This window comes from Hibiscus syriacus, unplaced genomic scaffold, assembly GCF_006381635.1.
Source record: "Hibiscus syriacus cultivar Baekdansim isolate YM2019G1 unplaced genomic scaffold, ASM638163v2 tig00110185_pilon, whole genome shotgun sequence".
In the NCBI taxonomy this organism is placed as follows: domain Eukaryota; kingdom Viridiplantae; phylum Streptophyta; class Magnoliopsida; order Malvales; family Malvaceae; genus Hibiscus; species Hibiscus syriacus.
Genome location: NW_024062616.1, coordinates 48,861 through 74,003, shown reverse-complemented (window position 1 = coordinate 74,003; position 25,143 = coordinate 48,861). Strand labels below are relative to the sequence as shown.

At 37.9% G+C, this 25,143-nt stretch overlaps 4 protein-coding genes, 1 long non-coding RNA gene and 1 pseudogene across 6 annotated transcripts; 5 read left to right on the top strand and 1 right to left on the bottom strand.

Annotated features, from left to right (window-relative positions):
• The first annotated feature begins 5,397 nt into the window (after window positions 1-5,397).
• On the top strand, window positions 5,398-6,917 carry LOC120217143. The gene is made up of 3 exons (XR_005525127.1): window positions 5,398-5,812; window positions 6,567-6,713; window positions 6,807-6,917. It is a non-coding gene; the product is annotated as an uncharacterized LOC120217143 (long non-coding RNA).
• Window positions 6,918-7,015: 98 nt separating this feature from the next.
• LOC120217142 (CCR4-NOT transcription complex subunit 1-like) lies at window positions 7,016-9,465 on the top strand. The gene is made up of 9 exons (XM_039214350.1): window positions 7,016-7,072; window positions 7,154-7,300; window positions 7,369-7,756; window positions 7,846-8,037; window positions 8,115-8,219; window positions 8,375-8,512; window positions 8,737-8,946; window positions 9,036-9,137; window positions 9,250-9,465. Exons 2-7 carry the CDS (start codon window positions 7,284-7,286, stop codon window positions 8,872-8,874), a joined length of 978 nt encoding a protein of 325 aa, XP_039070281.1. The 5' UTR covers window positions 7,016-7,072; window positions 7,154-7,283; the 3' UTR covers window positions 8,875-8,946; window positions 9,036-9,137; window positions 9,250-9,465.
• Window positions 9,466-9,885: 420 nt separating this feature from the next.
• LOC120217151 lies at window positions 9,886-12,377 on the bottom strand (annotated as a pseudogene).
• Window positions 12,378-12,780: 403 nt separating this feature from the next.
• On the top strand, window positions 12,781-15,873 carry LOC120217149 (transcription factor UNE10-like). Of its 2 annotated transcripts, none has more exons than XM_039214355.1 (7): window positions 12,781-13,030; window positions 13,108-13,786; window positions 13,913-14,008; window positions 14,304-14,369; window positions 15,149-15,312; window positions 15,358-15,520; window positions 15,599-15,713. In XM_039214355.1, the coding sequence occupies exons 1-7, from the start codon at window positions 12,939-12,941 to the stop codon at window positions 15,644-15,646; spliced, it is 1,308 nt and encodes a 435-aa protein (XP_039070286.1). In that variant the 5' UTR covers window positions 12,781-12,938; the 3' UTR covers window positions 15,647-15,713. The 2 variants fall into 2 exon arrangements, with proteins under 2 accessions (XP_039070286.1, XP_039070285.1); XM_039214354.1 differs by having other exon boundaries at window positions 12,782-13,030; window positions 15,593-15,873.
• Window positions 15,874-19,139: 3,266 nt separating this feature from the next.
• LOC120217159 (cyclin-U2-1-like) lies at window positions 19,140-19,867 on the top strand. The gene is made up of 2 exons (XM_039214367.1): window positions 19,140-19,534; window positions 19,612-19,867. Exons 1-2 carry the CDS (start codon window positions 19,140-19,142, stop codon window positions 19,865-19,867), a joined length of 651 nt encoding a protein of 216 aa, XP_039070298.1.
• A 1,790-nt stretch (window positions 19,868-21,657) lies between these two features.
• LOC120217157 (zinc finger protein ZAT9-like) lies at window positions 21,658-23,067 on the top strand. Its single transcript, XM_039214366.1, has one exon. It carries the CDS (start codon window positions 21,670-21,672, stop codon window positions 23,065-23,067), a length of 1,398 nt encoding a protein of 465 aa, XP_039070297.1. The 5' UTR covers window positions 21,658-21,669.
• Window positions 23,068-25,143: the final 2,076 nt, after the last annotated feature.

Sequence of the window (25,143 nt, the reverse complement as noted above, 5' to 3'; positions counted from 1 at the left end):
GAGAAAATTTGACTAGAAACCACTTAGCTAATCTGAATCTAACAATGAAAAAAGGGATGTTCTGTCCAGTTTTCCTCTATAAAAAACAATCTCATTCCTTACTTTCCATATAGACCAAAAAACAACCCCCGGAATAAACTTCCATATATGCGAACTATCCCTCAAATCAGACCACGAACTAAGAAGGGATGGAGGATCACGAGGCAGAGCTAAAGAAAGATCCCATAAGCTGATAATTTTGTTCCAAAGTTCCCACGAAAAAGAACATGATATGAAAAGATGTTGGATAGTTTCATCAAACAGATTACAAAACAGGCAAAGACTATCTTCTCCTAAGGGAACCCCCTTTTCTTAAACTCAAATCTAACTGCTAATTTTTGATGAGAAAGTTGTCAAAGGAATGTCTCAACTCTTGGAGGAACTAAACCCAACCAAACCCAATTCTTCCACAAAAATTATCCTCAGGAAGCAAAGAGATAGACAACCTACAAGCTTTAACCGATAACAACCCATCACCCCTCCCATAAAAAATATCAACTGAATCGGATAATCTAATGTTGCTCAGCTTTTCCATTAAATCCAACCACTGTGCCACTTCCCAATCACATAAGTTTCTCCTCATTTGAATATTCCACTCCCAACCATATGAATCAAAACTACCAAAATCAGCCACATAACCCCCCTTGATTTGTTGAAATAGCATAAATCCTAGGAAATTGAATTTTCAAAGGAGAGTCCCTAAACCAAACATCATTCCAAAAAAGAATAGATTTACCATTTTCAACTTGAAACTTCGCATAAGATCTTAGAGAAGCCCCCACAAAGTCATCTTTCATGAAGTTATTGACAATTCCTCTCCATATCCAAGAGTCCTGAGAAGAGAAAACTTGGTTAATTGCCATGGTATTACAACTAACATTGTATTTGCAACACAACAATTTTTTTCACAATGACTCATTTTCATTAGCAAACCTCCAAACCCATTTTCCCAACAAAACACGATTAATAATATTCATATCAATAACTCTCAGACCTCCATTACTCGACGGTTTGCAAATATTCTTTCAACTCGCCCAGTGAAATTTCTTATTCTCAGCTCCCGATTCCCAAAGAAAATTAGCCATCAAAGAATTGATCTTCTGACTTACTTTACAAGGTATCTTAAAAATAGATAAGAAAAACATGGGTAAGAAAGACAAAACCGATTTAAAAAACACCACTCTGCCAGCCATATATAAACAAGAGGCTTTCCAACCTGCCAACTTTTTGTTGAAATTCTCCAAAACCGGTTCCCATAGACTCAGAATTCTTTTTTGTCCCCAAGAGGAAGACCTAGATAAACCGAAGGGAACGAACTAATTGAACAACCAATGGTCGAAGCCCATTCTTGAAGGATGGGATTGTTTACATTTATACATAGAGTTTACTCTTATTTAAGTTTAGATGAAGCCTCGCCATTAAACTAAAAATCCTTAAAACTCTTCTGACATTTTTAATTTGAGTGAGAGAGGCTTGGCAGAAGATAATAAGATCATCAGCAAACTGGAGATGAGACAGTGTAAAAGGATTCTCAGTCTTACCAATAGAAAACCCTTGAAAAAACTCAATTCAACGGCTTTAGATAACATTAAATGGAGCAATTCACCAACAACATTGAACAAAAGAGGAGAAAGACTATAACCCTGGCTTAACCCTTTAGCCATAGGAAACTCTTCTGTAGGGGAGTCATTTACTAAAACGGAAATTGAAGCTGATGATAAACAATAAGAAATCCACGAACACCATCTCTCACTGAAACCCACCTCTTTCATTAATCTAAGGAGGATTGTCCATTCGACATAATCATATGCTCTACGAAAGTCCACTTTAAATACAACCCCTTTAAGCATTTTTTTCCTCCAAAAATCAATTCCTTCATTAGCCATGCATGCACAATCCAACAACTGCCTTGCATAGATAAAAGCGAATTGGGAAGGGCTAATAACATCTTTTACACAAGACTGTAATCTCTTAGAAAGAACTTTTGAGAGAATTTTATAAAGACTACCCACAAAACTAATCAGTCTATAGTCTTCTAAACTCTCAGGATTACTTCTCTTTGTAATCAATGTAATAAAAGCATGATTAACCCTATGATTCCACTTCCTTCCCCTATAGAAGTCTAGAAAAAACTTCATAATCTGCTCCTTTAGACTCGACCGGTATTTCTTGTAGAAACCCATTGTAAAACCATTTGGGCCAGCGGCTTTTGCATTATCAGAGGATGAAATTGCTTCCCACACTTCTTGTTATGAAAAAATCTCTTCAAGAGAAGCACTTTTAGAAGCTGACAATTGTGCAAAATTAAAATTCATAAGCTCTACTTCCAGCGTTGATTTGGTACTAAAAGCCTCATTGAAAAAGTTAGAAACACTAGATTTAATCTCCTCAGGATTAGATATTACCTTCCCTTCAAATTTCAAGGAATAAATAGCATTGACTTTATTCATATTCAGAGCATTAAGGTGGAAAAACCTTGTGTTTTTGTCTCCATCTTTGATCCATCTCGCTCTCGACTTCTGAAACCAAATGCTCTCTTCAATCCTCATCAGTCTCCAAAAGCTCCTTTTTGAATTGTATCAACTGACCCCACTCCCATACAGATAGAATTCATCCTTATGAATTAATCTCCAAAACATTAATTTTACCTTCCAACTCTGAAATTGAATCTGCCATACCAGTTTCTAATCACCTTTTTAATACCCTGCAACGTAGTGAAAATTCCTCCATTATTATTCTTATTCTTCGAAACTGCCAAAAAGGATTCCACTACCTCATCGAAACCTTCTTCCTCTAAAAGGTAATTAAAAAATCGAAACGGTTTAGGGCCCCAATTTAGACTACTACCCTCCAACACTACCGGGTTATGATCAGAAAGTGATTTCGGTAGAAGATGCTGCAAGATATTAGGAAAACTTTTCAGGAAACTGCCAGAATTTAGAAACCTATCAAGTCTAACCCATGTTGAAGAAACTCTCTTGCTGCACCATGTGTAAGATCCTCCAGACAAAGGAAGATCAATGAGCTCAGCTTGTTGGACAAAAAACCGAAACAGGTCAATGGTATGTCAATTTTGTGCTTTCCCTACCTTTTCTTCTATATATAGATATGCATTAAAATCATCCCCAAAGCAAATTGGAAAATTCACACTTGTTACATAATTTAGCAACTCCCTGAAAAACTCTTCTCTGTCAGCTTTTATTGAAAGACCATATACATTTATAAAAGCACATTCCATTTTGAACTCCTTAAAATTCCCCAATAATGCTATAAATCTACTGTTAATCTGTTGGCCTGTTACTTGAAACAAGTTTTCATTCCACAAACAAAAAAGCCCACCCGCAGATCCCTGTGCTGGAGAATAACTCACTCTTTTAGTAATTTTCTTGTAACAAAAGTATGGTCGATTTGATCTTCTTAACAAGCTTTTCAACTACTCTGGACTTCTCTCTTCTCCTTAAGCCTCTTATATTCCATGATATAATTCTTATTTTAGACATTAAAAAAAAATTAACACCAAACTCCAAAAAAGCCAAAATCTAAAAAACCACATTTTCCAACATTTCATCCTTCCCTAGCAACCCCCAATTCTTCCTCCAATTTAACAATATTGTCTATAAAAGCCTTTTTCCCTTCCTTAAAAGAGATTCCCAGCATCTGACATACTCTCCTCTTGCTGATGTCTTTTCCAGACCCTGAAACATCATAACAATCTGTTGACATACTCTCTGTCATCAGACTGAAATGAATAGGAATTATCGTATTATTCTTAGAATTGGCACACCCATTTTTAACCAATTCGTGTCCTTCACCCGAATCTGTTGAAATGGACATTTGATTAATTTGAAAACCTCTTAACTCCTTATCTTGTATTGTAAAAACCTCTGATTGATTCTGAACTACTTCATTACTCGATCGAAACCATACACACCTTTCTCTGGACCTACTGTACACTCTAGCATAACTCCCCTTCTCCCTTATTCCTTCAGGTGCACTCCTCATTGAGATACGAGTTCCACGGATTCCTTATATGAGAATCTTCCGAATTACCTTCATAATTTTCCTCATTCAGCCCTTTACTTCCTTCTTCCTTCTCAAAAAATTTTGTTTGTACTTTGTTAATTCCCTCACATGATTCCTCTGCAATAGGACCTCTTCCAGCAATTTTTTGAGGAATTAACCGAAACTTACATTGATTTTCAAAACCAGCCCACTTAAATTAAAAGCATGCCCAACAAGAGAGATTTTTTTAATTGGAGAAAAAGATTCCCAATTGCGATTCGATTGGACTGAAAATTATGGATCCACATCACTCCTTAACCCAAGACTCACAAAATCCCTTTTGGGATTTTTCCCATTTTCAAAGGAACCTGACACCCCATTAATAGAAGGTTCCGTGTAAGTCTTATGTTTCAGAAACTGTCCCCCACCAAAAATTTTCAAACTACTCTCTTCCCCTTGCATCAACCACGTGTCCACCTTTGACCGAACCTCCTCAGGAGACATTCCACACTCAACTGTTGTCTGTGCAAACCTTCCTCCCTCGTCTTCCTTCGCCGCACCATCATCAATGTACCACTCAACTAAACCCCTCTCATTCTCTTCCCCGATTAAAGCAGAACATTATTAAACATCGATCCCAATTTAATTTTGACTTTAAATGATCTGCCATAAGAACCTATTCCTTGTCTTCACAGTAATACATACGAACTTCCCCCATGTCCCTACCAGTTTTTCCAGAAACGATTCATTCCAGCTTAGAAGAGGAATTCCCAATAACTCAACCAAGCAATACGCCGAAGGAACACCTTCATCATTTAACAGAGGAGCCAACCAATCAAACCAAACGGAAAGCTTCTCTCTGTGATTAGACCACGCATTTGAGAAATCTTCATTTGACTTGAACATGATGATGCACAAATTCCATACATATCCCCATCTCACTATATTAACTTCTACTCCTTCCTTTGCCAAAGCTTTCTTCACCAAGTCTGCCTCAAAAATGACTTTTGAAAACCCCTGTTAACGACCATTTCGTTCAGCTGAATTCTTCTGATGGAACATGCATTTCCCATACATTCCTTAGCCTTTTACTACCTTCCATTGTACCTCCCCTATTAACCCCAATTTCTTCTTCGATTCTCAGTCTATTTTCTACATTCAAAACTTCCTTGTACGTTCTACCATCCCTCAAACTGCTCGATAACTCTACCTCCTCCTTATATCTTTTTGTATCACCCCTTGATGGTTTTTTAACTTCAGTCGGGAAACTGCTATCATCAGCTATTCTATTCCTATATTTGTTGTATTTTGCAATCTCCGCCGAAACTTTCTTCCTATCAACCATCGTTCCATTAATATTTTGTATTGCCCTTCTTCTACCATCCTCCTTCGCAAACTGGACAAAAGCGAACGTTGAAGTTTTATAATTCGGTTTGTTCATAAAGTTTGGAATGTAGACCCTCAGAACTTGACCATGATGATTGAATAATTCCCATAATGCTCCTCTAGAGACCCTCTTACTTAGGTTATCAACAAAAACAGTCCAATCCTCACTGGAGGAATGACGACCTTTAGGACTCTCTCTCTCTCTCTCTACCTCACGCACTCATTTTTTATTGCTCATCTATATAATTGCTTCATCTTTATGTATGCTAATGACTTCTGACCCGAGATCTTTCACTTGAAGCAGGCACCTGGCCATGCACCTGCTAACAGGGAAGATGGTGGTATAGAGGCTCCAGAACCAGATCCTGCTGGCTTCAAGGAGCAGGTGACTATTTGTTTTAAGATCCAAGGCATTGGTAGGATGTTCTGTGCATGTTATAGATTTTGCTGCCCATGTACTATGGAGTAAAAAATATGATATTGTCTGGATTGAAAAGTTTAGGAGGTTCAAGGAAGTTAAGGGTATTCGAAAAACTGGTGTCACGAATATAAACCTAGTGTTGTCATTTCTTTCAACAAAATGCCTATTAAACGCTCAGATAATATGATTCTCAGCAGAAGTAGCCTGTTGTGTCTTTTCCCGATTGTAATCATCTCAAAAGTAAAGCATTCAATCTTTGTCCCGTCTTCTGCCTCTATGAGTGGTGTATATATATAATTCTCGCCCAATGTATGGTCTAATTATGTATCACAAATTATAGTAATAACTACCTTTGATTTTAAGGAGATTGATCTTTTTTTAATTAGGATAGAGTTATTTAAGTTTTGAAGTACTCCTTTGCTTGCTGTTGCATATGTGCCTATTTATTCAATTTTTCCCCGCAACTTGCTTCCATTTGCAAATTTTCTTATACACTAATGCATGAAAGTGCTGATGTATGTATTCCTTCCGACAAGCCTGCACTATTCCAGCTGTTTTTTTTCCACTAATAATTTATCCTCTCTCTCTCTCTCTCCATGTCGTTCCTTTTTTCTATGTCTTCTATCTTCCCTCACGCCCGCTTTTTTCCTGCATGATAAGGAAAAGTTGGGATGTTATGTAATTCTTATATGTTAATTCTGTTTCATTTTTTTTGTAGGTTTCCATACTGTTTGCAGAATGGTATCAGATATGTGAGCTTCCTGTTGCAGATGATGGGCCTTGTAAGCATTACATCCTACAATTGTATCAAAATGGACTGCTTAAAGGGGATGATATAGCGGAACGCTATTTCCGTATTATCACGGTGAAACTCCCAACCCCACCACTTTACCTTGTTACTTTTAAATTCACCAGAGAAACTCAGGAGACCGAACTCATTTTTTTACCTTTATGTTAGGATCTGTCAATTGCACATTGCCTATCTTCTGAGGTAATGAGTTCTGGGACATTGCAATCACAGCAACAAGCACAGACTCTCTCTTTCCTTGCCATTGATATTTATGCAAAACTTGTGCTGTCAATCCTGAAGGTTTCTTATTTCCTTTGTTTATTATATCAATATTTCTAAATCTAACCTTGTAAACGCTTAACATCTTTTTTGGGCAACTCTTTTAGTATTGTCCAATGGAACAGGGATCAAGTAAACTCTTTCTTATGTCCAAGGTGCCTATTTGTTATCTTCCATTTCTGTGTTCCAGTCTTGTTTTCCAAGAACATATAACAATATTTATAGTGGCTTTTCAGATTTTGACCGTGACTGTGAGGTTTATAATAAAAGATGCTGAGAATAAGAAGGCTTCTTTTAATCCGAGACCATATTTCAGATTGTTTATCAACTGGCTGTTAGATCTTGGCTCCTTGGACCCTGTCACTGATGGTGCAAATTTTCAGGTATGATTTATTTGCATATGCTGAGATCTTGGTCATCAAATAGCTAATTCTTGTTGAGCCTGTTGCAGATTTTGGCGGCCTTTGCCAATACATTTCATGCTCTCCAGCCCCTTAAAGTTCCTTCCTTCTAGTAAGATTTGTCAGCTAAGTTTTCTTGAGAATATTGCATCCAGTAAGATGAAGTTAGCAAAGCACGAACTTGTTGGGCATCAATATTCGGCTTGCACGTTTACAATCTTTGAAGATGTCATCATCAGCCCTTCTGTTAGTTCTTATGGCCGTTGCTTGCTGTGCTTTTATAGCTTTGCATGGTTAGAGCTTGTCAGTCACAGGACTTTCATGCCAAAATTGCTCTCTGGGAATTCTCAGAAGGGTTGGCCCTATATCCAACGTTTGCTAGTGGACTTGCTTCTGTTCCTGGAGCCATTTTTGAGTAATGCTGAGCTTGGAGTGCCGGTTTGCCTCTGCCTAAAGACTGATTTCATTATTTGTTTCCATACAATTTACTCTGGTCCCACATACTCTCTAATGCTATATCTATATAGGTTCACTTTCTGTATAAAGGCACACTCAGGGTGCTTCTGGTTCTGCTTCACGACTTTCCCGAGTTCCTGTGTGATTATCATTTTACCTTTTGTGATGTGATTCCTACGAGCTGCATACAAATGCGCAATATCATCCTTAGTGCTTTTCCACGCAGTATGAGGCTGCCCGATCCATCTACTCCCAACTTAAAGGTGTCAGTTTATCTTTGATCATTCATTTCGGGATTGTTTATTCTTGATAATTAATTCTTTCATAATTTGTTCTGCAGATTGATTTGCTTCCAGAAATCAGGGAATCCCCTCCCATTCTCTCTGAGGTTGATGCTGCTCTTAAAGCAAAACAGATGAAGGCTGACGTCGATGAGTACCTCAAGGTATTCAAATTCATTATTTACTTCAACCTACTTTTAATCTAACATTTTAAATATGATAATTTGGTTTTTTCCATGTTACTTTTTGCTAGAAATTTAATATTCTTTTCTAATCCATTAATGAAACTGTTTTAAATTATTTGCACAATTCTTTGCAGACAAAACCGCAAGGAGGATCTTCATTTCTAACTGAATTGAAACAAAGACTGCTCCTTTCACCAAGCGAGGCAGCATCTGCTGGTACCCGTTATAATGTACCATTAATGAACTCACTGGTGCTTGATGTTGGAATGCAGGTATTTTATAGTTTCTTTTACTCCTTTTCTTTTTTTGTTTTCTAATCATTGTATGTATATTTCTTTAGTAGCTTTTGATACTTTATTTTAGTTTATTTTTAGTTTCTTAATATAATCTTTTATTAACTGGATTAAGGTTTTCCTTATGGGGAATAAAAGAAATATGTTTCTACCGGAAATATATCATCTGGCATTTAATGAATCTTGTGGCAAACTGCAATTAGGCCATCCAACAACTGCAGTCAAGAGTACCTCATGCACAGGGAACAGAAAACACTGTTCCACTGTCTGTGTTCCATGTTAGTGCGGCTTTGGACATCTTCCAGACCCTAATAGGAGACCTTGCGTTATCTTTTTCTTAATGCAGTTGCTAACCAATTGCAATAACCAAACAGCCATACATATCACTTCTCTTTCATCCTGAAGCAAATCAGGTGAAAATTTCTGTTTGATGATATTACACTAAGATGTACTGTATCTGCTCACTTGAAGTTAGATGAGAATAAGAGTCTGATCTGTGCAGGAAATTATCCAAGAGCAAATTACAAGAGTTCTGTTGGAACGGCTAATTGTTAATAAACCACATAGTTGGGGTCTCCTCATTACCTTCATTGAACTCATAAAGGTAAAGTTATTTGAACATTTGAAAGAAAAAAGGTTATGATATGAATGTGCCTTTGAAATTGGAGCCTGTTTGTTTATTCATGCTTATGTTTGTGAGGTTTGTTGAAATTCAGAATCCAAGATACAACTTTTTGAATCGATCCTTCATAAGGTGTGCCCGAGGTTGAAAAATTGTTTGAATCCGTTGCAAGATCATGTGGGGGCCTCAAACCTGTGGATGAGAGTATGGTTTCTGGTTTGGTATCAGAAAATGCACACTAAGGCTCTGTTTTAATGTCACGTTATGTAAATCTCCATTCTGTATATCATGATTTGTTGTTAAAACAATCAAAAACATGTACCTTAATAACTAGTTTACATTATGCTTCTGTTGATTATTTATTTCTATGTAAACCCGTTGACCTACACACCTCATCGGCTCAGGCCATGTGCAATTCTTTATATATGCGACTTGGGTTGGGTTTCTCCTAAATGCAAATAAGCAAAAGCCGTTTTATTTTTAATAGGAAAAAAATTACAAAAACGAGAACCATTTCTAAATTTGAACCTAAATAAATTGGATGGATAATTCTGCAGAGACGATGAAACGGAAAGGAGACAGATCCAAATTCAATTTAGTTGAAAAAAAGTGTATTATTGAATGGTAAGCTGTAAATGTATATAAGCATTGCTGTTTCTGTTTACATCAATGAAAAAGTCGATGACTACTTGTCAATGAAAAGACACAAATCTAACCTCGCTGATGGTACAACACTCAGCTCTAAAATACACTAGTAAATTCATGCGACAACTCTGCTCAACCAGGCTTCATGCGTGTTAGTCCTCTGTTATCACCATGATGGAGATCATCTTAAGACCATTGGAACCCATGCTAATCATACAATCTTGTATTGTTTGTTTGTATGTAAACTATGTGATGGCATGAGGCAGAAGAATCAGTCCTTGGACCTCTTGAAGAATCTACTCCTTTGTTTCCCATTCCTGTCCCTGCCAGATTTGTTGATAGAAGTTATCTGGAATCCGGCCTCCATTTCATCTCTTTAAGCTCGCAAAACAAAGATGCCAGTTCAGGTGTGATTTCACTATCCTTAATGTTATTACATGACACTACCCTTAATTGCTGAAGCCCTTTCCATGAAAGCACTACCGACTCCAAACCTTTTGTCGTCAGCAATGAGCATCCTTCCAGAGAAACAAGCTTCACTATCCTACAGAGTCGGGGAAAAAAATAGAGATCGGATGTCAGAACCCAAGCAGGGATATGGAAAGGGGGCTATTGTCGCAGACTGAATACTCGTAGAAAAGTGTTTGAAAGAAACTAGATAATTGGAAAATGAGTCGTTATCATCAATAAGCATTCCTATCAACTAACTATTTGGATATTATAAAATTACATAGAAAACAGGGAGGATCATAATTGGGTTTTTAAACTACATTGCTTCGGCTCTTCATTTTTCTTAAAAGTACTTGTGTTCAACACATATCAGGTCATGGGTATGGGAATAATGGCCCTCTAAGGGTCGTTTGATAACTTGTAACTGGCATACCCGTGTCTGCCACTCACATCCATGTTTGAGTAACATAAGTTTTAAAGGCACACCATGAGCATATCATTAGATATTTCCACATATTAAACATCAAGAACAAGGCAATGCCCACTTCTTTAACTGGAGTCCACTTGTGAACAATCCAGAAATTTATTGCTTTATTAGTGGCTTAGTGCAGGAACTAATTGTGAAGCCGGAGACCTAAATTTTCTCTTCTTATTGCAGTCATCACTAATTTTTACCTGTCAACCTGGTTAATACTTACACAACTCTATAGTATATCAATTTCCTAACAACCTACATCCTGCGTAACAATGCATTTATGAAAGACAACAAAGCATTTCTAGGAATAAAAGTATGCAAATAATCTAACATATCAGCTAGTTTTCTTTTCCCCACTCTTCAACTGATACAAAATATGAAACCATAAACTGAATATAGATGCACAATCGAGTAAAATTAATAAAGATAATGCGTATCCGTGATAAAAAGCCTCGTACCTACAAATACTGGCAAGGCTAAACACATCATCGTCCAAACCCCAACAATTGTGAAAAACAATACCCCTAACATTCTCGCAAACCAAAAAACAAAACCTTGACACTTTGCTTATCCCGAATTTGACAGCGTTCCAACTGCAGGTCCTCGAGAGTCAAACAAGACCCCAAATGTTGGTCGGCCCCTGGACTCTCATCAATACTTGAGCTTCAAAGTCTTCAAATTCACACAGAACGAAAGGGAAGCTAACCACCCACCATCCATCATATGATTGTAAAAGCTCAGTTCTTCAAGCATTTGACAGCGTTGCCCTATAGCCTTAATGCCATCGTAGCTCCCTTCACATCCACAAAGCTCCAGCTTAACCAACCTTTTACACCCTTGAGCTAACAGAGTCAACCCAATATCTGAAATTACAGAATTGTAAAACCCATCAATAAAACCAATCAATTTCACCACTTGTAAGTTTTTAGTCCCTGAAATGCCCTTCAAAGCCAAATCACCACAACAATGTAGTTTCAGTTCCTGTAATGTAGAACACTCCGCCGCAACTCTTATCAATCCTTCTTCGCTTGCCCCAATCGCTACTAATCTCTGTAAATTCGGGTACTTTTCGGCTATCAATGTTAGCCCGTGGTCAACCTCATTTGACGGCAAGAATGCTGTTTTTCCTAGAAACCCATCGACGGTATAATTGGTATCGACATGAACCGACATCGTTTTTCGGGTCACTAATATGCCAGAGTTTCTCGGTATCTGAATACAGGAACGAGCGAGGTCTAAACCGGTGAGATTGGCGAACCGATTAAAACTCCGACGCGAAGAAACAAAGGACCAATCCGTAACTTTAAGGGATTGCACCACCTGGCCGTTAAGGTACAACTAACGCTTGCACACCAAGGAATTGGAAACATGTTGAGAGACGGGAAGCTTCGAGAATATTTTAAGGAGGAGTACGTCGGAGAGGAGGGAACTACGATCTGGTTCAATAGGGTCTAACGGAAGTGATTGAAAGGGTGTTAAATCAGGTTCCGACGGCGGCGAAGCAGACGGCGTGCGGCTGAGAGGATGGTTGAACTGCTGCTGCATCTTGTGAATAACATGCTTTAGACTTTGTTGTTTGAACCAAATGTGTTGTAAGCTTGGAGCCTCCGGCCTGGAATTGGATTTTAGCGATGGAGGTGGATTGAATTAGGGTTGGGATTTGTCTTGGGTGAATTTGGTGATTGTGACATTGTGTAAGGTTTTATCATTAAATATAACTTTTTTAAGGAAATGTAAACCAAGAGCATGAATTGGCGGCTTTTATTATGAAACGAAAGGAGGAGGAGAACATTGTGTTTGGAAATAAAAGAATAGTAATCATCGGTAATAATACTAAAATGAAACAGCATAGGTGAAACAATTGGAGAAATTATAGATTTCATAAGGGGAAGTTTTGTAGGACCAATCCAACAGTGTAAGACAAGGGATTTAATTGGTTTAGCAAGTGAATCTTCGCTGGCTGCAATTTTTACAGTGTCGTCACGTCTTATGAGGTTACGTTAAATCATATATTAAGCATCATATATTCTTTCTCCTGTTGCCTGTGGACCAGAATCCTCCACTTTCTCTTGTATTCATTTTGATTCTCATCTCCACAATAATAACGGCTATAGGGTCGCCTCTCACTTCAATTCCCATTACCACTCCAAACACAACCCAAATATATAATCTAAAACATTACAATTTTCAACCAAAATTGATTGCTCACTAAAATGAGTCGGTGTGTTCCTAGTTGGGATCTGGATGACAATCCACGCCACTCCTTTCGTTTCAACTCAAATTCCACTTCCCCCGATGTTCCCATGTAGCAAATCCCTCTCTTTTCGTCTATATAACGCCCGAGTTTACCATTTTTGGTTGATGTTGTTGCTGGCTTTGCAGGTTAGATTATCAAGTGACAGAGTTAACATGGGAGAATGGGCAACTAGCCATGCACAGCTTAGGTCCGCCACACCTTCTGCCCAAGCCACTAAACTCTACTACTTGTGATAAACCCCTAGCTGGTGGCACTTTGGAGTCCATAGTGAACCTGGCCACTTGCTTTCCGTATCGTGAGCCTTCTCTCGATGGTGGCGCAGAAGAACTCGTACCCTGGTTGGACCACCACCGGGGTGTGGCTTCATCCGCCACCATGACTATGGATGCTTTGGTCCCTTGCTCCAACAAGTCAGAGGACCGGACCACGCATGTGATGGAATCTATGCCGGGGCTTGGTGGAACATGCGTGGTGGGATGCTCCACTAGGGTGGGATGCTCCACTAGGGTGGGATCCTGCAATGGGACGGTTAATCCCCAAGACGACGAGGTAGTACTCCTCAAGGGGAAACGAACGAGGGCGGCGCGTGTTCCTGTAGGAGCCGAGTGGTGCAGCAAGGAGAAAAGTGCAAGCGCCAATGACAGATTCGGAAGAGATAGCCAATACATGATCGTTAACACATATGAGAAAGACATTCGTGTGGGTTTCACCTCGATTTCCAACACAAGCTCTGCGAGACACTATAATAATACCAAGGCCACAACAGCCGATGACCATGATTCTGTCTCTCACAGTAAAACCCAGGCAAAGTTCTTCACTTCAATTATTATTATTGCTTTGTGCATGTACTTTTAACCCCTTTTTTTCATTTACGAAATATTTAAAAAGAACCCTTCCTTTTGGTACTTTTTTTCTTTTGCCGTGTTAAAGGAGGAGGCAAGTGAGGAAGACAGGAAAGAAACTGGAAAATCTTCAGTTTCAACAAAAGGGAGTAGAGTTGCTGCTATCCATAACCAATCTGAACGTGTAAGCTCTCTTTTGAACGGAAAAAAAACATTGGTTAATTATTGTTGAGTTAATCATGATTGGATATCATCAATGGATAAAACTTGATAAAAATGGTAATAATTGTTTTCATCTATGAGACAATGAGGCGATAAGCACCTTCAATGATTGGATTCGATTTTTAGGCTAGTTGCCAAGGTGAGTGAAAAAAAGGAAGGAAAGTAGCTTGACTTTTCTGAATGAGTAATTATTATAGTACTTGTTTTCTTTGTGATCAATATTAACCTTTTATATTCTCTTTCTTGGACTTTCCCAGAAAAGAAGAGATAAGATAAATCAAAGGATTAAAACCTTACAGAAACTGGTACCGAATTCAAGCAAGGTATGAAAATTCTTCGTCTCTGCTTTTTATTTATTTATTTATTATTTATTATTACAGACAAGTTTATTAAATCTCTGCAAACACTGGGCATAGTCAAAAGAAGTAAGCTTGAGTACGGTAGAGATAAGATTTCCCCAGTAGAAAGGATATACAATAAAAGAGAAAAAGCTGAGCAATCAAATAAACTAGCATTGAGTTATTTCACTGTCACCCAATAATTTTGTGGGGGGCAACTTAGTGGTGTAATTTCTTTGACAGTTACATTTTTGTGGTCTAACTAGAACCAAACATTTAATTCTTGCTAAAAAAGATGGCATAAACAACCATTTGTATCGTCCAGGGAATGAGAATCTTTAAATCGGATATACTCTTTTAGGCATACTTTTTAGCAACTTTTTCACCATTAAGCTTACAACAACTATGTCTTACGAGTTATATACATTTTTTTATATTATACCAATCCAAAGACACAATCCCATGAATAAGAATATCCAACATTTACTCCACATGTTAGCTATCTGTTGCAATGATCCTAAGCCACATAACCAGTTTGCCATGGGGACAGCTTAACAGGAGCTAGGTTGATTGGTGTGGAGACAATCACCTGCTACCACATAAATGCAGTTTCATGGTAGGCCCTTGTTGGTCTTGGACATGTCTGAAATCTGTCATTGCGTTGATTTTCATCTTAATGGCATGGGGAAGTAGTTTTGGTGTACACGCCTTAGCGAGTGGGTCGTGCATTTAAGATTAATATACATATATTATTTCCATTACAGACCGACAAAGCTTCGATGCTAGACGAAGTGATTGAATACCTTAAGCAATTACAAGCACAAGTTCAAATGATGAATAGGATGAACTTGCCACCAATGATGTTGCCGATGGCAATGCAACGGCAACTCCAAATGTCAATGATGTCGCAGATGGGGATGGGGATGGGGATGGGGATGGGGATGGGCATGGGCATGGGCATGGGAGTCATGGATATGAACAACATGGGCCGACCAAACATCATCGGCATCTCTCCTGTTCTGCCTAATCCTTTCATGACCATGGCTTCTTATGTTGGCTCTAATGACCGCTTACAACCTGTCTCACCCGCTGTAGTGCCGGACCCTCTTTCGCAATTCCTCGCCTGCCAATCACAGGTAAAACATTTTGCTTCTACAGTAGCAGATTCATGTGCATTTTGCTTGTTATAATGATATATTGATTGTTAGTTGCAGCCGAATGGCCGCCATGTTTCAGCAGATGCAACAACCTCCGGCTTCTAGTACAAAGAGTTAAAGCTTGGTGCCTTACTGTTAGTTGCGTTTTTATACACAAAAAAACCTGAACGTGGGTCGTAATTCTTTCAGTAGCACAGGGTTCTCGTATGATCGAGTTCATAATGCTTATGTGGCTGCAAATTTTTCTCTTAGAATTTGTAATATCATTGGCCAACAGCTTCTGATCTTCCCCTTTCCTCGGACTTATAAAATATGACGGTTCAGGGTTTCAATAAGTAAGTTAAAAATAAAACCATGAGCTGAGTTTAGAGCAATAATTCTGAAACTGGAACCAATCAATATCTATCTTAATATTATATTTCAATACATCAGATCAACATCTGAATTATTGTTCATGGGAAGGATGAACATATAAACGATGATTGAATTCTCACTTGTCAACTTGTGTTTAGGATTTATCACACGTTTGTAGTAAGGGTTTCCACGCAGTTATCATTTGCCTCTCTCTCTCTCTCTCTCTCTCTCAATGACTGAGGCCTTTCTGGCCGAAATCATGGGAAATGCAAATTCTCAAGCCCATAAGTGGAAAAATATTTTTCTTTTCCACGTTTGATGTTTTGGTTTCGTTTTTCACGCTTTCTGTTGGTTTTGGAGAGTTTGATCCATCAGACAAGCTACTGCACCAAATCCACACAATAGTTATCCGATTCCCTGTCGCTGCTGGAATTATTAATCGCTTAATTTCAATTGGTTCAACTTCATTTCTTGGACCACACTATACAAACAACTCTGCTGATATTCCGTCAAGACAATCACTTTTTACCAGACCAAGGATAACTCATACGTGATATTCATCCCTTAAAAGATATTCCTCTTATTGTCTTATCATTGAACCCATCAACTGACCTCAACAATTAAAAGAAATATATTGTTTTCTTTAAACATTCTTATTATCGGAATTATGTTCGGACATCATCATACCTTTTCAAAATTTTCAAGAACTCTTATCAACGAGTCTCCATGTTTGATTAATAAAATATACTTTTCTAATAAAAATATATGTAATTGACAATGATTACATGAAAATTCATCATCCTCATGTACAAGTTATGAGCATTTGTATAATTGGTTGTTTGGTCGGAGCTGAATGTGACAAAACTTGATCCATTTTGAACGAGGAAAAGAAAGGACCGGAGCCCAATAGGCTCCACGTTTAGCAGTTGAAAAATATCCTGAATTGAAAGAGATAGGCAAGTGCAGGCACAATGTATTTAATGAAAAGATAGATATAAAGAATGTATGATTGGAGAAGGAAACGCTTGGACGAGGAGAACGCCACATGCTTTCGTCCTCACCCGCCCTTAAACAGATTTTTACGAAATGAAAGTGAAAGACTATTTGTTTGAGGATAAATGCTTGTTAAACCTTATCGTTACATTAAAAGTCAAAAACCACATATATTTTAGGAAAGTCGTTTGCTCTTAAAATAGTAAAGATTCTACCTCAGTCATTGTCATGAAATCCATTGAAAAGTGAGGGCATGATGCAAAGGAGAATCGTATGCTCTCTCTCTTTAGCTGCTATGATTCGATTTTTGAACAACACAAAAAAGATTAATCTTCCATAGCAACTTGAGGAAAACTCAAAGACCAAAATCGAAAGCAATTCAGCCAAGTTGGTGCATTTTGCTTGATTCAACAATCCGAGGAGGAGCGGTTCCAGTCCCAGAAATTGATGTGCATTTGTCTACTTTTTCATTCAGCAAATTGGGCGTATAAAGTTGAAGTGCTGGAACCAATTGAAAGCTTGTTATCTCACAGCAGATGCCATCGGACCATTTTTTTATAGCCCATATCCCACCAGACTAGGTCATTGTCAAAATGGCGGTGTTTTATTTTGCACGGCTCGTTTTCCTTGAAGGAATCTCATGATTGGAAGATCATATTCTAAATTGAAGAATATAGGGATCTAGTAGGCCTTTGATGCCCATTGGACTAAGGTTGATGAGACGATTCTTGTTGTGCAAAACGGCCATATATCATCTGGGCTCTCTCTTAGGCATCCGGGTAATTTGTAAACACTAGTATCCAATAACCAACTTTTCCACATCAAAGGAATGGGAACTGATTTGCAAATGCTCTGGCTTGGAAGTTGGGCCCACCTCAACTTGTTTGGTTCAATCATGGGATGCTTAACCCAATTGTTGGTTCCAATTTCAAATCACAACATTTCCTAGAGGTAATTCAATCTCGAGTTTGTTTCCCAACAATTAAGACAAGAAGGAATCACATGCATGGACACATTATTTTTGGTTATATATCATATAAAACATCATACGTTCACAAGTCTATAAAAACATATACAAAGTTAATATATTTTATAATTCTTTTGAAACTAATTAATTAATCTTCAAGTTCACAAGTCTTTTTTTTATAATTCTTTTTTTTATTAACAAATCATCAATAGACGATATTTAAATCTATTTTGATAAATATATCCTTGTAATAAAATCACATAGACCCAACACCACCACCACATGGTAAACTAAAATAGTTGAACATATATAATCCAAAATTTGGTCAGATTTTTTCCGGATCCCCTTGAAATATTTAATATCAACAATTTCATAATTGGTAGAAACAATGGAAGACTCAACTAGACCCACATTGGAAGACTGGATATGTATATATTAATGCAAAGGGGTTTTCTGTGATCATTTAGTTTCATTACTTTGTTAATCTAATCATAATCATTTTAAGCTTTGGCCACTTGCATAATTACAAAATATAGTTTCTTTATATATAAAATAACAATTGGTACTAATATCAGAAGTATCGATATATATAAATATAGGTATATTTAATCATAAGTGTTTTTTTTTTCAAATGCAATTTGATTGTGTGCAACATGCAAATATATGAAGTGGAGATTCGGTCTCAGGTGAGCAAGAACAAGTTGGTGGGTTTATGAGTGGAATAGATTTTTGTTTGTGTTATTAGAAATTAGAATCAATAAACCAATAAGAAATTGCACGTGGTACAGCTACTGAACGTGCAAGTGTGTAACCGGAAAGCACTTCACTTTTTGAATTTCACTAATCCCAAGGCCAGTATAAGTAGTTTGTATTTTTATTTTAGTTGAATTTTAAAATTTAAGTCCAAACTCTTAACCGGATCTATTTGAGCGAACTCATAGGTCATAACTAATCCAACTTTGACACATATGTCTTGTGGGTCCAAAGTCCAAAGCCTTAGGACCAGGGAAATGAAGATTTCTTTCATGCTCTTCAACCCACTGTCGGCTACCTCTATTTTCATTTCACAAACTTGGGTGATATGTCCAAAGCTTAGTTGGTTTTCTGTACTGTGGTTTTTACAAAAATCTTTAAGAAAATGATTCTCGTAATTATCTTTGCCCGCTTTCCACCAACCTTGCAAATCTCATTTCTTTATTCATTTTCACACCTAATTCATTTAACCTCCCATTTCTTTTCAAATACAAATACCCTCCATTTTCTCTCTGTGTAAATCCTTCAACAATGGCTGCATCTTCGATTGCAATCTCCCCAAGAAAGCTTCGATCCCATCTCTACTCTTTTTCCTATCATAGTGACGCAAACACTCCACTGGTGATATCAGTTCTCGCTTCTCTTATTGAGAGAACAATGGCCAGAAATGAAAGGATTGCCAACAACTGTAGAGGGGCAGTGAGAAGCAAAGTTTTCGATTGCCATGAAGCACCAGACATGACTATTCAATCCTACCTGGAGAGAATCTTCCGGTACACCAAAGCCGTACCATCAGTTTACGTTGTTGCATATGTATATATTGATCGATTTTGCCAGGCAAATCCTGGGTTTCGGATTACTCCTAAAAACGTACATAGGCTTCTCATTACAACTATTATGGTGGCTTCCAAGTATGTCGAAGACATGTAAGTAATGTTTCTCTCAACGTTAATGAAATTCGTAAGGGAGATTTATAACGGGGTTAGTGTTTGCTGTTGAGCAGGAATTACAGGAACTCGTACTTTGCACAGGTGGGAGGATTGACAACCAAAGAATTGAATACGTTGGAGGTTGAGTTGTTATTTATGATGGGATTCAAGTTGCATGTGAATGTGAGTGTGTTCCAGAGCTATTGCAGTCACTTGGAGAGGGAAGTGAGCATTGGAGGAGGATACTACATTGAGAGGACTATAAATTGTGCTGAAATTTTCAAAGTAGCACAAGGAATATACAATAAAAATGCTCGCATTATGTTGTAATTACTTCATCAGTTAATGAGGGCAAATTTCTCCGTCTCCGTCTCTGGATTTTGCTTTTGCATTAAGTCTTTTTTTTTTGCCTGTTTGTGCGTACGTATTTGGTGTATAACAAATGTCATGGTTTGTTTCAAATTAGGGCCAGTACAGAGGAGTAATATGTTGTAACTATGGTGTATGTTTATGGTTTCAACAGATGTAATACTAGTATTATAATGTATGAATTTCGTCAGTCAAACCACTTGTGTAAATGTCAAATGATGAAATTTCATTCTTTATTTCTTTTTTCCTGGTTTTGCTCCACCAGACCCTTAGAATATTAGTCATTATAATCATATTGTTGAGCTTTGTGTGGGCCTCCAGAGAAAGTTAATTTTTCAGGCTGTTTGTTTTGACATAATAAAATAGTTAAAAGGAATAATATAGAGTGATGATGAAAGTATTATCAATCATCAAAAGAATGGATATATTATGCAAATTGCAATGGGTTAAATGATAACGAGGGAAATTTTAGATCCAAATTATGGCACCGTGGCCATAACGTTGTAGCCTTAATAATTTCAGTATGGTTTATAATTGTTGGCCGGGGACATGTGTACACGATGCAGCAGTTGGGATAAATAGGCCCAAGCATAAAACATTTATTTCTTGGGCCACTCCCTCGTAATTGTACTATAGCTATAAATTCTGGGGTGAACAGCCCAAGATAAGACTGCTTTAAATTCACAAGGACTCTCGCTAGTGGGAACCTATCATGTATGAAATGGTAGGTGATCATATGCATATTTACAATAAATTATATCAGGAACACGGCCCCAATCATGCAAGTGCTGAAAATGCAGTTGATGATTAGACTGCTTACTTGAACTTGGCTGTAGGAATGCTTTGAATTAACGCAAGGCAACAGAATTATCAATGGTTAAAGAAACTAATTCCCTACTCATTGAACCAAACTTATGGCTTATCCTACTATGCTTCCCTCATTAGCAAGGATTTAAAAAAAATAGTAATTTACCATCACACCGGTGATTAGTTTGCCACTATTTATACATTCATCTATTGGCTACAAATGACTTGTTCCAAATGTAAACCAATTTATGTATAGATGATGTTTAACCATTTTGCCTAGATAAAGCAATACTATGGATTAAGTGATGCAGCTCAATATCAGCCTTTTCCTTTCTATTTTGGGAGAAAATATATACACTGTAGAAGAGGTCAAATCCGTGTTTAAAATAAAAATAACATGGTTAGCAAAAGAAAAGATAATAATAGGTAAATGTAATAAAGAGTGAGAGAGGTGTAAGAAATCTGTGGAAAAGCCGATAAAACCAAGCGACAGAGAAGGAGAAAGCAATGTATGGGTTTTCTTGGCTTGGAATTGAAGGGATATGAATACATCATTTAGGTATGGCAGTTAGAGCCACACTCTCTCTCTTTCACTCATCTCTCTTACATCAATTGCACACACTCTCCCCGGAAACACTGGTTGCACGCGACTCCCTTGGTTTGGCCGTCGGCGCCACCACAAAGCCGTAGAAAATGTCTCCTTCTCCTACCACTTGTCACCTCACTCCCCCATTCCTCAACTCTCCATTGCTCTCTTCTTTCCTTCCCCTAATCTATCTTTCGTCCACAAATAACCAAGCCATTACTCTTACTAAAAACGACTAGTCGCCCTTCTCGCCATTCAACTCTGCAACAACCTTTCACTATACAATTACATTTTACGACTCACCCTTCTTTTCCCATTCATTCAAAATTTTCACAGATTCTTTTTTTTTAATCCTTTTCCTTTTCGTTGCATGGCTTTCATCGTGGATCAACAGTCAAACTTTAAACACTTTTGTAAGATTTGCAAGAAAGGATTTGGCTGTGGGAGGGCGCTCGGTGGGCATATGAGAGCGCATGGAATAGGCGAAGACACCGATCACATTGACGACGATGATCCCGCTAGTGATTGGGAAGACAAACTAGGGGAAAACGTGCCACCTAGCAACAAGCGCATGTACGCCTTAAGAACCAACCCTAATCGGTTAAAGAATTGTAGGGTTTGTGAGAATTGTGGTAAGGAGTTTCTGACGTTAAAATCGTTTCTCGAGCACTGTAAATGTAGCTCTGAGGATCTAGTGTCGTCGCCAGGCTCGGATGGTGATGACGGAGTTACAAGGAGAAGACACGGTTGGTCTAAAAGGAAAAGATCGTTGAGAAGTAACGTGGGTAATCTCAACTCCATTTGTCCGTCAAGCGAAGAGGAAGATCTTGCTAATTGCCTTATGATGTTATCCAACGCCACCGTCGATCCTTTAGTGACCGAGCTAGAGGAGTCTTGCGCTTCCGCCAGCAAAGAAGAAGAAGAAAGACGAAACACGATGAATTTCATTGCACCTATTGCATGTGGGATACCAATGGAGAATGCCAAAGGCGTCGCCAAAGGGTTGTTTGAGTGCAAAGCATGCAAGAAAGTGTTTAACTCCCACCAAGCTTTGGGTGGACATAGAGCTAGTCACAAGAAGGTCAAGGGATGTTTTGCAGCCCGGCAAGATCATCTGGATGATAGTCAAGCCGATGAAGGCCACGATGCTATCACGCACGAAGAGTTCTTCCCAACAAAATCTAGGTCACCTTTGCAATTTGATCAAGGAACTAGTACTACTGCATTGAAAAGGAAATCAAAAGTACATGAATGTTCAATCTGTCACCGTGTTTTCTCATCCGGACAAGCATTGGGTGGGCATAAAAGATGTCATTGGATCACTTCGAATTCACCCGACACTTGTTCTTTGCCTAAGTTTCATCAGTTTGAAGATCACATCGAACAGATTCAACAAAGACCAAAGTTCATCGACAAATCCGAGCCGCTCGATCTTAAACTTGATCTCAATCTTCCTGCTCCATCCGATAATCATGTACATCGAAACCACATTAATCCATCGAATTTTGATGTTTCTACAGAAATGTATTTGCAGCCTTGGATAGGAAAAGAAAAGGAATATATTAATCAACACCATTTGCAAGCTGACAACGATAACAACAATGATAAGAACAATACTTGTCTGCAAAATGCAGATGACGAAGCAGACAGTAAGGCAAAGTTAGCTAAACTAAGTGAACTCAAGGACACCAATACAACCGGAGCTTCATCTCCTTGGCTGCGAGTTGGGATCGGTTCAACTACCGATAATGTTGGCTCTGATCCTTAAATTTTGTGATGCAATATTGCATTATGGGACCATTCTCACTATATTTACTTTGAAATTGATATTTTTGTAGACATTTTGTATTTATATATTAAAAAAGAAACTGTAATTACAAATTTAATCAAACATGTTTATTATTGTCGGCATGTTTTTGGTATTAGGTGAAGAGAAAATGAAATTCACATAAACGGCTTATTGATGCCACCATCTGCTTAGTCTCTCACTTCGTTCCAACTTTGTATTTGTTTTATAATACTTGCTTATATAAATTAATCAATCGGTGTAATTTACAAGTTGTAATATTAGAGGTGTTGGTAAATTAACAACACATAATCCATCGGGTCTTAGCCCAGTTGTTACCTACTAGGTCGCTACCCTTTTTATTTTCTTTATTCAAGCCTCCTCCTCTACGTTCAAGTTCAAGTTCAAGTGGAATCTTGCTACATCACCGGTTTGACTTTGGAAGTTTCCCACTGTATCAACTAGCAATTAGCAATTACTATTAATTAATTGGGTTTGGGTTGTTTCTTAAATGTTGCTAATGTTTGGGATTACTTTTCACAAGCGACTCATGAAAGCCAATATAGACAGGTAAAAATAATTACATCATGGAGATAATGAAACATGCTTAGCATAATTAATCAACTTCAAACCAAGTTTACTTTAATATATGACCGTAAATACATTGGAGCGACCCTTACGGGTGTAATTGGAGGAAGCAAGGGTTTGGGGTTGGTCTTTGGGCCCCACGGATTGAGTCTTAACCGACGACAAATGCGGGACGAGTGATACTTAATGGAACCTGTTTCTTATGAAACCCATGCATTGCCCACCCACAAAATAACGTCATTTTCATAATCTGAACTCTTTTAATTAATTATTCGTGTGATGTTACAAACCACCTTTTACTTTCTTATAATCAATCAGTACTGTTCCAATTCATTATTCCACGCGATCAAGTCTTTTGTCACTACCAAATTTACAAAACAAAGACTAGGAATGTACTTCTCTGCAAGGAGGAACCTTCCCAGAATTTCACCACCAACAATGCCTCCATTCAATATTTTAACTTATAATTGCTCTGAATGTTTTCAGTGGGTCTGGAATTCGACCCAATATTATACGCGTTGTGCAGCCAACGTTATTTAGCCGACACTTGCAGCGTACGTAGTGCAGCTGAAGAAGCACCATAAAAAGAATAATTTTGACTTAACTCGGGGCCAACAATGCAAATACCATTCACCTAACAGAGTCCTTACTTGTATTCTCGTTTTAGTGAAGAATACGCGCGATCCCTTTACCATTTGTCCCAACTCCGAACAACCATTGATGCTACCCATGTCTGTGAAAAGATTACTTCAACTCATAACCCTCTCATTTACACAACTCTCTTCTTCTTCTCAATTCTATAACTAGCACACGAGACATTATCAAATAAAAAATTCGTCTCTGAGAGGTTTTCAAATATACTAAAAAATTTATCATTTAATTTGGTGGAGTATTCATTCCTACTCGTGATAATAAAAATATCACCTTAGATAAAACCTATGAGTAATGATTCAAAATGATAAATTTAATTTTGTGAAATATTTATCAATTAAGTACCGGAGTATATCTCAAAATTTCGTTATAAACTCCTCTGATTGTATGTTCTTATTCGTCTTTAAAGGTGAAAACTCAACTTTTCTCCCCTTTCATGCTTCACAGTTCCATCCATTTGTTCCGAAAAATGGCAATTCCAAATCATTTCAATGTCCGTGATGATTAGCATATCCGAAATTGATCCGACTGACACCATGAGACAGGACATAAGCAGTTATGAGGAGGTGATGGAGGCAGTTGGTGGTGCCTATCCATGCACCTAGAGCCTGCTTCAGTGAAAAAAGCAGCGTCGTCTGTCCATCATTTTTCATCCTCTTTTGTTGCCCAAATGCACACATATGATGAAGATGTGTACGGGAATCAAGTCTAAAGAGTAAAGTGTTGGTTGCAAACCCATCCTTGCTACTCAACATGCTATATATGTTCATTGTGCTCTAGTTTCTATGCCTTTTGAATTGCTCTAACTATACTGAAAAC